Source organism: Heteronotia binoei, chromosome 3 (assembly GCF_032191835.1).
Source record: "Heteronotia binoei isolate CCM8104 ecotype False Entrance Well chromosome 3, APGP_CSIRO_Hbin_v1, whole genome shotgun sequence".
NCBI classification, from domain to species: domain Eukaryota; kingdom Metazoa; phylum Chordata; class Lepidosauria; order Squamata; family Gekkonidae; genus Heteronotia; species Heteronotia binoei.
The window spans coordinates 119,212,685-119,225,698 of NC_083225.1; the positions used below are offsets into that span (position 1 = coordinate 119,212,685).

At 40.9% G+C, this 13,014-nt stretch overlaps 1 protein-coding gene across 12 annotated transcripts in view; it reads left to right on the plus strand.

Moving 5' to 3' along the window:
• The window catches only part of ROBO2 (roundabout guidance receptor 2), a 1,840,872-nt gene that overhangs the window by 937,188 nt on the left and 890,670 nt on the right, over positions 1 to 13,014 (plus strand). For all 12 annotated transcript variants that reach the window (XM_060234422.1, XM_060234419.1, XM_060234423.1 and 9 more), the window contains exon 2: positions 10,549 to 10,875. In XM_060234422.1, coding sequence (XP_060090405.1) covers positions 10,549 to 10,875 — 327 coding nt within the window. The remainder of the gene's footprint in view (positions 1 to 10,548; positions 10,876 to 13,014) is intronic.

Consider the following 13,014-nt stretch of genomic DNA (forward strand, 5'->3'; position numbering starts at 1 on the left):
CTCTATTTTAGAATGTTGCCTAGATTTATGGCACCCCTATGACAGCAGTCCGCTTTTTGTCACCCTCTAGTGTTTTTTCAGCTGTTTTGTCCTAACACTTAACAAACACAGATCCCTATCTGTGATTCTTTTAACCTGCTAAAAACATTCCCATGATTCCACACTGCCCACTTATATTATGAATTGCTGCTTCCATTCCCATTTGTCTGATGAAGTCTGCTTAAGAGCATACGAAAGCTTACATTCTGAATAAAACTTAGTTGGTCTTAAAGGTGACTTGTCTACTGCTTTGTTCTATTGCTTCAGACCAACACGGCTGCCTACTGGGATCTATCTACATGGCTATATTGTGTAATGGGAACTTTGGCTCTCGAAAACTTACACCCTGGAAATGTGCTAAGGGACTCAAATGTGCTAAGGGACTCAAATCTTGCTGCAGACCAACACAGCTATGCCACCTTAAACTATGTGGTTGAACTGAACAGTCTTTATTAAAGAATATATACTGCTTTCGCACACAGCTTACCTCACAGTCACAATCCTGTTCCCTCCACAGCGTCTGATCGGATTTCCCACCATCTGCGCCGAAGTTACAGGAAGTGCTGCTGCTTCTGCGTAGCAAACATAAACTGCTAAAACCCAGTTTACATTTGCTACGCAAAAGCTGCAGCACTTCCTGTAACTCCAGCGCAGATGGTGGGAAATCCAACAGACGCTGCGGAGGGAACAGGATTGTGACTGCGAGGTAAGCTCTGTGCGAAAACGGTAATAGTAATGTGTTATCTTTTAAAAGAAATACTATCCTTAAAATGCACATATGTGGCATTATTGCCACTGCAGTATATGTACTGCAATATATGTTACGCACACACACACACATACACTATAGTATATATAGTACATACATAAACATTCCTGAATTGTGCAGGGGTTTGAACTAGATGACCCTGGAGGTACCTTCCAACTCTATGATTCTATGAAATTATACCTAATGTTAGTATATATTAATATATATAACATCTGATAATTTTGGTATGCCACACACTACATTTCTAAAAAAGATCCTTCAATACGTTTTTTACAGAAGACAATTTTATGAATTTCCTTTTATACAGACTAGTTTTACTGGAAGTACATATACAAAATAGAAAAATTTGTACTATAAACACCAAGGAAGTTTTTTCTCTCAAGAAAGCTTTTTAGCCATGCATGTGTATACATATTGGTCTTGCAATTCTTATCTTTACTTTAATGAAAACCTGATTTATTAGGAGATATGGTAAAGAAAACCATATAGGATCTAGGATAATACTTCACAGGTAAGGAAAGTTGATGAAAGAGATACAAATAGCAGAACAGAGATCTCCAAGGGAGTTGTTCGTGACAAGTGTAGCTGTTGGATAATGCTTAAAAGTGCCAAAGACGAATGTGAAATTAACACTGTGTGAATTAATAGTTTCTTGACTATGAAAAAGAACAGTTTAAAAGAGGCATTTGCATTCAGACTATCATAGCGTAGCATGTGGCAACAAAAATGGCTGCTTTCTTATTGTTAGAAATACAATCATTATCAGAATATTGTGATTCTAATTCTGTATAAGCATTTAAGCTATGGTGTTCCACTTGGGTTGCCAAGTCCAATTCAAGAAATATCTGGGGACTTTGGGGGTGGAGCCAGGAAACTTTGGGGGTGGGGCCAGGAGACATGAGGGTGGAGCCATGAGCATGGTTGGAACAAGTACAATTGAACTCCAGAGGGAGTTCTGGCCATCACATTGAAAGGGACTACACACCTTTTCAATCCAATGCATGGTTATAGGATGGGGGAGACTTGTCTTAGCAGTAGTATGTGCGAAAAGGATCTAGGGGTCTTAGTGGACCATATGCTGAACATGAGTCAACAGTGTGATGTGGTGGCTAAAAAGGCAAATGCAATTTTGGGCTGTATCAACAGAAGTATAGTGTCCAGGTCACGTGATATGATCTGAGCTTTACTCTGCTCTGGTAAGACCTCACCTGGAGTATTGTGTTCAGTTTTGGGCACCACATTTTAAGAAGGATATAGACAAGCTAGAACGGGTCCAGAGGAGGGCAACGAAGATGGTGTGGGGTCTGGAGACCAAGTCCTATGAGGAAAGGTTGAAGGAGCTGGGGATGTGTAGCCTGGAGAGGAGACGGCTGAGAGGTGATATGATCACCATCTTCAAATACATGAAGGACTGTCATATAGAGGATGGTATGAAATTGTTTTCTGTCACCGCGGAAGGTAGAACCAGAACCAGTGGGTTGAAATTAAATCAAAAGAGTTTCTGGCTCAACATTAGGAAGAACTTCCTGACCGTTAGAGTGATTCTTCAGTGGAACAGGCTTCCTCGGGAGGTGGTGGGCTCTCCTTCCTTGGAGGTTTTTAAACAGAGGCTAGATGGCCATCTGACAGCAATGAGGATCCTGTGAATTTAGGGGGAAGGTGTTTTTGTGAGTTTCCTGCATTGTGCAGGGGGTTGGACTAGATGACCCTAGAGGTCCCTTTCAACTCTATTATTCTATGATTCTACCTTCCCTCCACTAGAAATAATGAAGGATAGGGGAACCTTCTTTGGGGGCTCATAGAAGTGCCCCCCCCCCGTCCAATCCTTTTGAAACTTGGAGGGTGTTTTGAGGAAAGGCATCAGATGCTATGCTGCAAATTTGGTGCCTCTATCTCAAAGAACATCCCCCAGAGCCTCAGATGCCCACGGATCAATTTCCCATTATTCCCTATGGGAATCGTTCTCCATAGGGAATAATAGAGTGCCCAGTAGACATTTCCCTCCCCCTCCCGCTTTCTAAAGCGGGGGGAGGGCCTCCAAATCTGGGAATCCCCTCCCCCCATCTGGGGATTGACAACCCCCTCCCTCCCTCTCTCCCCCTCTTTCTGTCTCTCTCTCTCACACACACACACACACACTCTTACCGGGTCTGGTTACTTGCTCTGAAAATGAAAGCAAAACAAATGGAAGCTGCTGCTGACCCTTCCCCATGAAGTGCTTCCTATTTCCTGCTTCCTGCTCAACTTTAAAGGCACACAAACAACAGAAACACATGCACATTTTAAAACGGGATCTGTTTGCAGGTTTCTAAACCTGCCGGAGCTCTAGAGGTACATGGTGGCTGTGGGGACGGTGCTTCCCCCCGCCGACCAACTGGCTGGGGGCAGGGGGAAACCTGTAAAACTGGGGGATCCCCTGCTTGGACCTGGGGATTGGGAAGCCTATGTTCCACAGGACTCCATCTTGTGCACCATGTTGTTCAATATCTACATAAAACTTCTGGGAGAGATCATCAGGGGATATGGATGACACAAAGCTTGACTTTTTCTTAACAGCTCAAGTCAGATGGTTCTGTGGAAGTCCTGAACAGATGTGTGGAGATGGTAATGGGATAGATTGGAGCCAATAACCTGAAGCTCAGACCAGATAAGACTAAATTGCTACTTGAGGACTGAGGAGTAGGAGTGTGGGTTAGGATGTACCAGAGTCAAAAATGTATCTGAAAATACCATAATTGGTATTTTCAGCTCAGGTTCATGCTGGCTTCTTGTGCAGCTCAGTTTAAACTGGACTGCAAGAGAAGCCAGTCCTGAGATCATCTGTGCTGGTGGGGAGCAGAGTGTATTTCGCTTACAGCTTCAGGCTGGCTTCTTATGCAGCACTGCAGAGAAGCCAGCCCCAGGATCAGCTGTGCCAGAGGGGAACCAACTGTGCCCCACTGCCTCAGTAGTGGACTGGCTTCCCCCTGTTTTTTTCCTTGGATCTGTTAGACCCCCCCCCCCCAAAAAAAAAAATAGGATTTCTAAACAATCCCAAATCTGAATGCTGTACTAGTATTGGGATCCAGAATTTTTTTGGGGAATCCTGAATTTTTTACTGGGTCTAATAGACCTGAACTGAAAAAAAAAATACCAGGGAAAAAAATTGCATACCCCCAAGGGTCATTTTGTAGAAAAATAGGTGGTGGAGCTCATTAGCATAACTTATTAGTATGTGCTGCTCCCCCTCCCCCGCCACAAGCAACCTAGCGGTAGAAAGGAGAGGCCTGGCAGTAAGGCCTGCTTGGGCTGGCTAGAGATCTAGCCAGCCCAAACAGACATCACTCACCTGGAGCTCACCTTGGCACCCCCCTCCTCACAGTCAAAAGGTCAGCAAGCTGCCCACCGCTCAGAATCACATAAGAAGTGGAGAGAGGGTGGTGTGGGTTTTTCTAGGGGTTAATGAAGGCTGCTGGGGGTGTGGCAAATCTCCTGGTGGCTGGCTGGCTGCCTGCTCTCCTAATCAAGGGATTGTTTGCAGTTGCACTTACTATTCAATGGACAAGGTAGGTGGGGAGGAAGAGGGGAAACTGTCAGAAAGGTTCAGGAGCTGTGCTCCTGTGAGCTTCTGCTGAATTCAAGGCATGCATACCCTTATTGAGGAGTCTGCCTGTCTCCAAAGGGATTGCACTTCTCCTGAAGAATGGATTCATAGCTAGAGTGTAGCTGTTGCTGTTCCTTGAAAAGTGTGACCCATGCTCTCATCACACCTAGGTTGTATTACTGTAATGCATTTTGAAAATATCCCAGAAACTTCTGCTCGTCTAAAATGCAGCAGCCAGGCTATTGTTGACACAGGATAAGGGGTTGCACTATCCCAGTACTGAAAAACTTGTACTGACTGCCCACTAATTTCTGGGCACAATTCAGAAGTGCTGGTTCTTGCCTTTAAAGCCCAATAGCTTGAGGCCAGGGAAGTTGAAGAACCAACTCCTCCCATATTGTCCTGCTCTGTGTTCCTCCACCTTCTCTGCTCTGTGTTCCTGCTCTGTGTTCCTCCACCTTCAGAGGTGAGGTGGATGTCAACTAGAGAAAGGGCTTTTTCAGTAGTGGTGCCTCACTTATGGAATACTCTTCCCCTTGAGGCTTGCCTATTCTGCTTCCTTTTAGGTGGCACCAACATGTTTCTGTTCACCTAAGCTTTTAATTAAGAGGTTGATTTTCTAACATTTTAGTTTGGAAACTATTATTTTAAGCTATCAATCATCTGTTTTTAATTGGTTTTTAATGCTGGATTTTAATATTTGTAATATTTTGTTTTTGTTTTATTATTTTTATTCTGTAAGCCACCTCAAGCATGTTTCTGGAGAGGAAGTTTCCCTTATAATATCTATGCAAACCATATTTTCATGACGTTTATGTTCACAGATAGGTGACAATTGCTATCTTTTGACTGAGGACCGTGTTAGTGAATAAGATGGATGAGTACAGAACTATTAAAAGATATTAGATTAGAATACAATTTGTTGTACTCTAGCACTGTTTTCAGAACCATATCTTTTATATACATGTATATTTACTTTCAAGTTGCAGGTGATTTATGGTTAACCAATAGGATTATCGAGGCAAGGGACATTCAGAAGTGGTTTGCTATTTGCCTATATCTGCATAGCAACCCTCATATTCCCATTCAAATACTGACCAGGGTCAACCCTGCTTTGATGTCAAGATGTGATGAGATTGGCTAGCGTTGGCTATCCAGGTTGGATGTCAAAATGTCTAGATTTTAACTCTCACTATATTTAAAAGGTCATTAATTTTGATTTTGTATGTGTGTTTATTACGATTTTTTCTATTTTGCAAAATTAACAGTCAAGATGGCTTCATTAAGGTTGAGAATGAAAGTGTTATATTGTGCTTTCTTTCCTGTCCTCACTCACTGTTTTTCTCCCTGATAAAACAGTTCTACCAGCTAAATCATAAGAGAAAAGACATCATTCATAATAAAGATGGAATAAATAATTTATAATATGTAGTTGAATCCTAAATATCCAGGTCTTGAAGGAGTTTCAGGATGTGATGAGTCACACTCTGGATGCACAAATGTTGGGCCATTCAAAATTCCAACATGCTTGCATAAAACCAGCTGATACTTGCATATTATATAATATTAGTAGTTAAAAAGACATAAAATATATACATCTAAATCAAAAGTTTACATTTGTGCCTTTACCAGGATAGCCCAGGCAAGCCAATCTCGTCAGATTTCAGAAGCTAAGCAGAATTAACTTTAGCAAGTACTTGGATGGGAGACCTCCTTGAAATAGCAGCAATCTGGAGGAAAGGGGCAGATTTATTCAACCACTTCACTGAATATCCTCCAGGCCCTGAATAGGGGTCAGTCACCAGAGGTCAGCATGATTCCAGGTGCATACATGCAAACACATATTAAAAATACAAAAACCTCCTTTACATTTGTGAATACTGATATTGTGATAAACTTTTAAACAGGCCAAGAAACAAACATTTACTTTATCAACTAATTAAAATAAAGATAGAGAATACTTTTTATTATTTTGAATATAGCTATATCTTTTGCATGTAATAGAAATTCCAAAATAAAGCCTATAAGGTTGCAGACTCCTTCTTAAGTTAAATTCGAAGTGGTAATATTAAATTAGCCCTTTAGTATCTTTCATTAGTTTAAGATAGTAGGTTAATACAGATTGATTGTTAAGAAGGAACTGGTTGAAATAAATTATTGTGATCCTTTACTTTACTTAGAAAGGAGTCCTAAGATGCTGTACAGTGTGGGCCCCTGGTCTTTTTGAGGCTGTGGACATCTTTTGAATTCTGACACAGAGTGGTGGGTGCAGCCACTAAATGACTGCCTCAGGATGTGCAGCCAACCACAAAATGTCAGATTATGCATAATTCTAATAGTAACCTTTCAACATTCCAGACAGAAGTTCTGTTTAACAGTATACCTTTTAAAATGAGTATACTAATTTAAAAATATTTTCTTGCATGCACACTGCTTACCTTAAGTAAGGAATTTCAAACTCATTTGTTATGGGGGCCGAATTTGCCATGAATGGGATCTTGGTCAGGCTGGGCCATGTGTGTCATAAAATGTATTATCAGGTAGCAGAGCTATAAACTTTATAAAGCTATAATAGAAGAAACATCAGGGTGAAACAAACACTATACTATCAAATAATGGGGTGAAGAGAAAAACCTGTGGTCTCTACTTCTAAGTACCTTTTACTTCTAAACCGTCAATAATGACAAATATAAGCGCCTGTGTGTCCATACCAAGTTCATCCAAAATATTTCCTTTGTAGACTTGGGATTTTGAACCTAGGCTTCCCAGATAGTAAGCTGATCCTGACCACTATATATTGCTGTCTCTATATTCTTCCACTGCCTCATAGGAGTTGTTATTTTTCTGGGGAGACTATAGTTTCATAGGCAAACACATGACCCTCATTCTGTGGCATGATGCCTTCACTGTTCTTTAGAAGCACACAAAACAACTTATGTACAAAAGCTCGCAATGCCCAGCCTTTTCATGTTTTCCACTGGGTCCTAGACTCAGAGCATTGACCATGAGATTTTTGTAATGAATGTCAATATATAGTGGTAAGGATCAGCTTACTATCTGGGAAGCCTAGGTTCAAAATCCCAAGTCTGGGCACACACACTCAGCCTAATCCACCTCACTGGCTTGTTGTTATTCCTCATCTAAATAGTTCACATTGCTTTCTTATTGTGAAAGACTGGATCATGAGAGCATGAATACAGTGGAAAAGAGGAGGCAAGGGGGAGGCAAACCCAGTTGCGCCCTGGAGAACTGAGGCATGAGCTCAACAACACACATGCACATGTGCGCACACACACACACTGTAGTGTAAGCCAAAATGCCTTCAAAACGAGGATGGGGAATTGTCAGGTGGGCCCCTGGCTTAATCAGGATCTTTTACCTATGTATACAGGATTCCACATCCAGAAATTAATGCTTAAAAATATTAGGGACTCTAATTAAGTAAAACAATTAAAATTTATTCCAGAAAAATATAGGCTTACATACAAGATAAAATACTCATAAAATCACACATACAGTCCTAAGAAAAATAGAGAGATATAGAGACAACACATGGGTAGACAAACACGGTGATAATTACCTATCGTAGTCTTCAAGGAAGGCTCCAATGGCGACGAAAGAGGACAGGGAAAAGGGGACCCTCAACTGGCCAAGAATCGGGATGGATCTAGACAGCGGAGATAGGGTACTGCTAGATTCACACATGAGTGGAGTTGGGTCAGAGGTTAAATAGACGACCTTAGACCCTCAGGGGATGGGAGGTACAGGGGTGGCTGACGAAGAGGCTCTGCAGTGACCATAAGGGCTGGACTTCTGCAGTAGCCAATAGCAAGTTGATTGGTGGCACCTAATTGGGTACCCATAACTGACCAATGAACCAGCTTGGACCCGGGTTACCTGATCAACTGTATACGTAACCATGGGCCAAGGGGGAGGCTCCAAAATGACAGTTGGGGAGAAGAATAGGAGAAATTACTGGGTGGAGGGGTGCTTAAGATTATTAAACTTATCTAAAAAAAGGTGACAATAGATGGCCAAATTATTGCCTAGGTAACACCCGGTTTACACAAAGGAACTTGGCTCTGACTGAAGATGGTCTTCCTCTTCTTCTGTGTTATTCTTGCTACCAGTCTTTGTCTTGAGTTCCGTTAGACAAAGGCTTAGGTGGTCTGGCAGGATCCACGCCTGGATAAGCTTGATGGTTTCATGGTTGGGTAACATCTGTTGCGTACGTGTGTTTCCCGCTGTGCTGAAATGGAGTCTTGGCACTGCTGGAAGATAGCTGGTATTAACCTCCCAAAGTGGATTCTATGGTCAAGGCTGAAAACCGCATGGCCTGGATAGCGCCTAACGGCGTGCTTTCTTCCGCTCCAAGATAGAGATGATGTTCGTCCGGACGAGACTGGAAACCCTCCGTTCTCCTTGCTGGTGCTCTTCCAGGGACACGGAGCGCTGCTTTAGCGTTGTGGCTGTTAGTATTCATAAGTCCTTTCCATTCTGGTAGACAAACCCATGTCCTCCTGGCAGTTGTGTGAGAGCTCTGTCTCCAGGCACTCTGATAACCAGTCGGGTGACTACGATGTTCTTGGAATTTAGGGGCATTTCCTTACAGTAGCTATAGCAAGGCACACAAAAGCTCATATAGTAAAACTTCGTTGGTCTTAAAAGTGCCAGTGGATTCAGACTTTGTTTCATACAAACACCCATGATAGCAAGGTGAGGGGGAGCCAGAGCCTCAGCTAGTGCAGGGAAGAGAGGATTGTGTTTGTGTGACTGAGAGAGCCTGGCAAAGCAAGCTCTCACTTTTCCCCCTCTCTCCCCAAAGGAGGAGCAGGGGGAGCAGCCTCAGCCAATGCAAGGAAGAGAGAATTTCCTTTCTGTCTCTTCTGTGCAACTGAGGGAGCCAGTCAAAGCAAACCTTGATAAAGCAGCAGCCCCAGAGAAGGAAACAGGAGAGAGTCAGTTGCTCACAAGCTAGATATAAGACCTGCAGGGGCAGATTCTGGCCCACTGGACATATGTTTGACTCTCCTGCCTTAAAACATGCAATGAAGATCTTTATGCTGTGGTAACAGCTGCTTCTGAAGCAACTTTGAAAATATTGGCACAGCCAATGGGACTTCCAGTGGCCAATCAGAAGACTTGCTGTACAACAGCCCTACTTTGCCCCACCCACTTTCTATAAAAATGCTTGCCAGGTGCAAGAAAGGTGTCGGCAGGTACCATGGTTTCCATGTTGAGGATGCCTGCTGTAGGAGTTCTTGTCGGGAAGCAAGAGGTACAAAAAATTTGGCAGAAAGTGGGATTTAAAATAGACTTTTGATGCTGCATCAATAAATGAACTAAAATGAAGCTGGACTGCCTAGGTAGGAAATTTTATAGCACCATTTTAAAGTTTAAATCATAAATTGTTTATATGTGTTTTGATTTTATAATTATAAGGTATTGTTATTGTTGCATCATGACTGTGAGCCGTCCAGAGTCTGCATGTGGAGTGGGCGGCATATAAATTTAAAGTAATAAATAAATAAATAATCTGGTAATACAATTGTTGCTATTGTAGAGTAACTACAAATCTTGTCAGACAAGTATCTTAGAGACCCAGGTTTGAATCCTTACTTGTGCCATGGAAGTTTGCTGGGCAACTTTCGCTCAGTCACGCTTAGACTAACCTACCTCACAGGGTTGTTACAAGGATAAAATGGAGGAAAGGAAAAATATAAGCCGTTTTGGATTTCCATTGGGGATAAAAGCAAGGTACAAATTAATTAATTAATTAATTAAATACACTAGGTGGTTGTATCTCTTGGAAAAAGAGCAGTGAGAGGTGGAAGGGGAGACTGCATGAGTACTGTGGCTTCTTAACATTCTGCTTCTCTCACAGGCAGGCATAGTGCTTATTTAGATTCCACCATATTTATAAGTTTTCCTTGCATATGTTTCGTATTACTTCCAGTTCATCTATGTGACTTCTAGCTGAAATGAAATGTGTGCAGGTATTTTTTTGTGATTATGTAAATACATCCTTTTAGGTTCAGTGCATTAAAATATTCTTGAATGACGTATATGCTTTAATTTCTATCTTACATAAATATTTCCTTTAGAAACCAACAATTTACATAAGTGTAAATGTGACTGCTTTTCCCTTTATCACTAGGATCTCGTCTTCGTCAGGAAGACTTCCCACCTCGAATTGTAGAGCATCCATCAGATGTGATTGTTTCTAAAGGAGAGCCAACAACTTTGAATTGCAAGGCTGAAGGAAGACCATCTCCCACCATTGAGTGGTATAAAGATGGTGAACGTGTGGAGACTGATAAAGATGACCCCCGCTCACACCGTATGCTGTTACCTAGCGGATCTTTATTTTTCTTGCGTATTGTACATGGGCGCAGAAGTAAACCAGATGAAGGAAGTTATGTCTGTGTTGCAAGAAATTATCTGGGGGAAGCTGTGAGTCGGAATGCTTCTCTGGAAGTAGCACGTAAGTAATCTATATACATTTTATGAATGTATGACTCCATAAATGGTGGCAAGTTAATATATAAAATATATAAGAATGCATAATAGAAAAAGTGTTCATCACGCATATCTTGTTAGTGCACTGACCATACAAAATGCATACTTTGTACAAAGATACTTATTCTGGGATGTATGTAACCATGATAAATACCAGCATGAAGGGAGTCTAATCTTTCCCTCAGATATAATTTCCTTTTGAAATTAAAGCTAAAGGTTTTTTTTTTTAGATCTATTGTTCGATATTTGGGACACTGTCAATTTATCTTAAAAACAATATGTCTATTACGTTTACAAGAACTGTCAGCTTTCAGGTTGTTCGTGTACTGCTGGAACCTTTAAAGTCTCCAACAGGGTCCTATAAAAAACTTGAACCTAGGTCTCTTTCAGTACGGAAGTGGCATGTGAAACTATTACTCAAGATATTTGATTGCCTTTTTGTAACACTGAGGCATTGCAGATGTTTGGATAGCAGTGTTTTGCAATGTGGAATAAATAACCAGGAAAACAAATCAAGGCAGATTTGTTTGTATCTGTACACTATGCATTATAATAGGCATACCATAATACTGTTTTCTCCTTTGCTATTAATTTTGTTTATAGTCAAGCGAAGACTGAACTCTGTAAAATGCTATTGATGCCCCCTCTTAAAACAGGAATGTGTTTAATTCTCTGTCTAGTTGGAAAAGTGGGGATTAAATTTGTTTAGAGTGGATGTTTCCCTGTGTGAGTATGACATGTCTTAATAATATTCAGAATATTAATTGAACTGTCAAAGCCAAGCCAGTGTTTTGATTGGTCAACTGGCTAAATACTCAGTTCATTTTGAGCTAATTACTTTTATATTATGAACACTAGTAGTTAATTTTAAATTGACGTTTAAATTTGATGTGGAACACAACAGATTGCAAAAAAAGCTTTATGTCAAGTTTGGTTTTATTACTACTGCATCTGAAAATATGCCATTTTAAAAAATACTTCGCAGTGTAACTGGTATAACATCTTGAGTGAGATAAAGAGAAAACTTATGTTGGCACTGCTTAATGTTAACAAACTTGTATTCCAAAATCTTTTGTATTCAAAATATGTAGTGTAAAAATGAACTTGAAATATGTAGTCTTCCCTACTTCCTTTATTGTCAAAATTGGTTTTTCAAGTAGTTGTAAGTTGAATTTTAATTTTTAATTATTCAGTTGATTTTGTCCTAGTTTTACTGAATATTTTGGAAGCTGCTTGCATTTATTCTGCATTTATGATGTTATATAAATACAAGCAAAATAGGTAAATATACTGACCAAGGATTCTGAGAGGTTGCAATTAGGAATGTTGTGGTAATGTGGCTAGTTTGATTTACAAAGTGGACACAGTAAATCTGCAGCTGCAGACATTTATTCAGAACCAAACTTCTGCCATTTTTCCAGGGCTTTTTTGTAGCATGAACTCCTTTGCATTTTAGGCCACACACCCTTGATGTAGCCAGTCCTCCAAGAGCTTACAGTAGGCCCTGTAATGAGCCCTGTAAACTCTTCAAGGATTGGCTACATAAAAGGGGTATGGCTTAATATTCAAAGAAGTTTCTGCTACAAAAACATCCTGCATTTTTCTATCAATCTTTTTTTTTTCTTTTAGAACGGAAAGAAATAGATATGTAATTGGATGTTCGATCTCTTGCTCAGGTTATGTGCAGATTTTAGAATACAGGTGCAGACCAGTTAAAATAAGGGACAGCTTCTGCATTGGTTATATGTTTGGATGCACTCCCAACAGTTTTGCTGAAAGCAAGGATATCGTAGAGATAATACAGATATTCTGGTAAGGCAGAACATGTAGTTTTTCCGTGGTGGTGGTAGAAAGTGTCATCAAGTTACAGCCGACTTATGGAGACCCCATGGGGTTTTCAAGCAAGAGATGTTCAGAGGTGGTTTGCCATTGCCTGACTCTGCATCACAACCCTTGTATTCCTTGGAGGTCTCTAAATACTAGCCAGGGCCAAAACCTGCTAAGATCTGATGAGATCAGGCTAGCCTGGGCTATCCAGGTCAGGGCTCTTTCTCCATGGGGTCTCCTTAAGTTGCTTAAGTGTTTCAGGCAGACACTCTAGGCA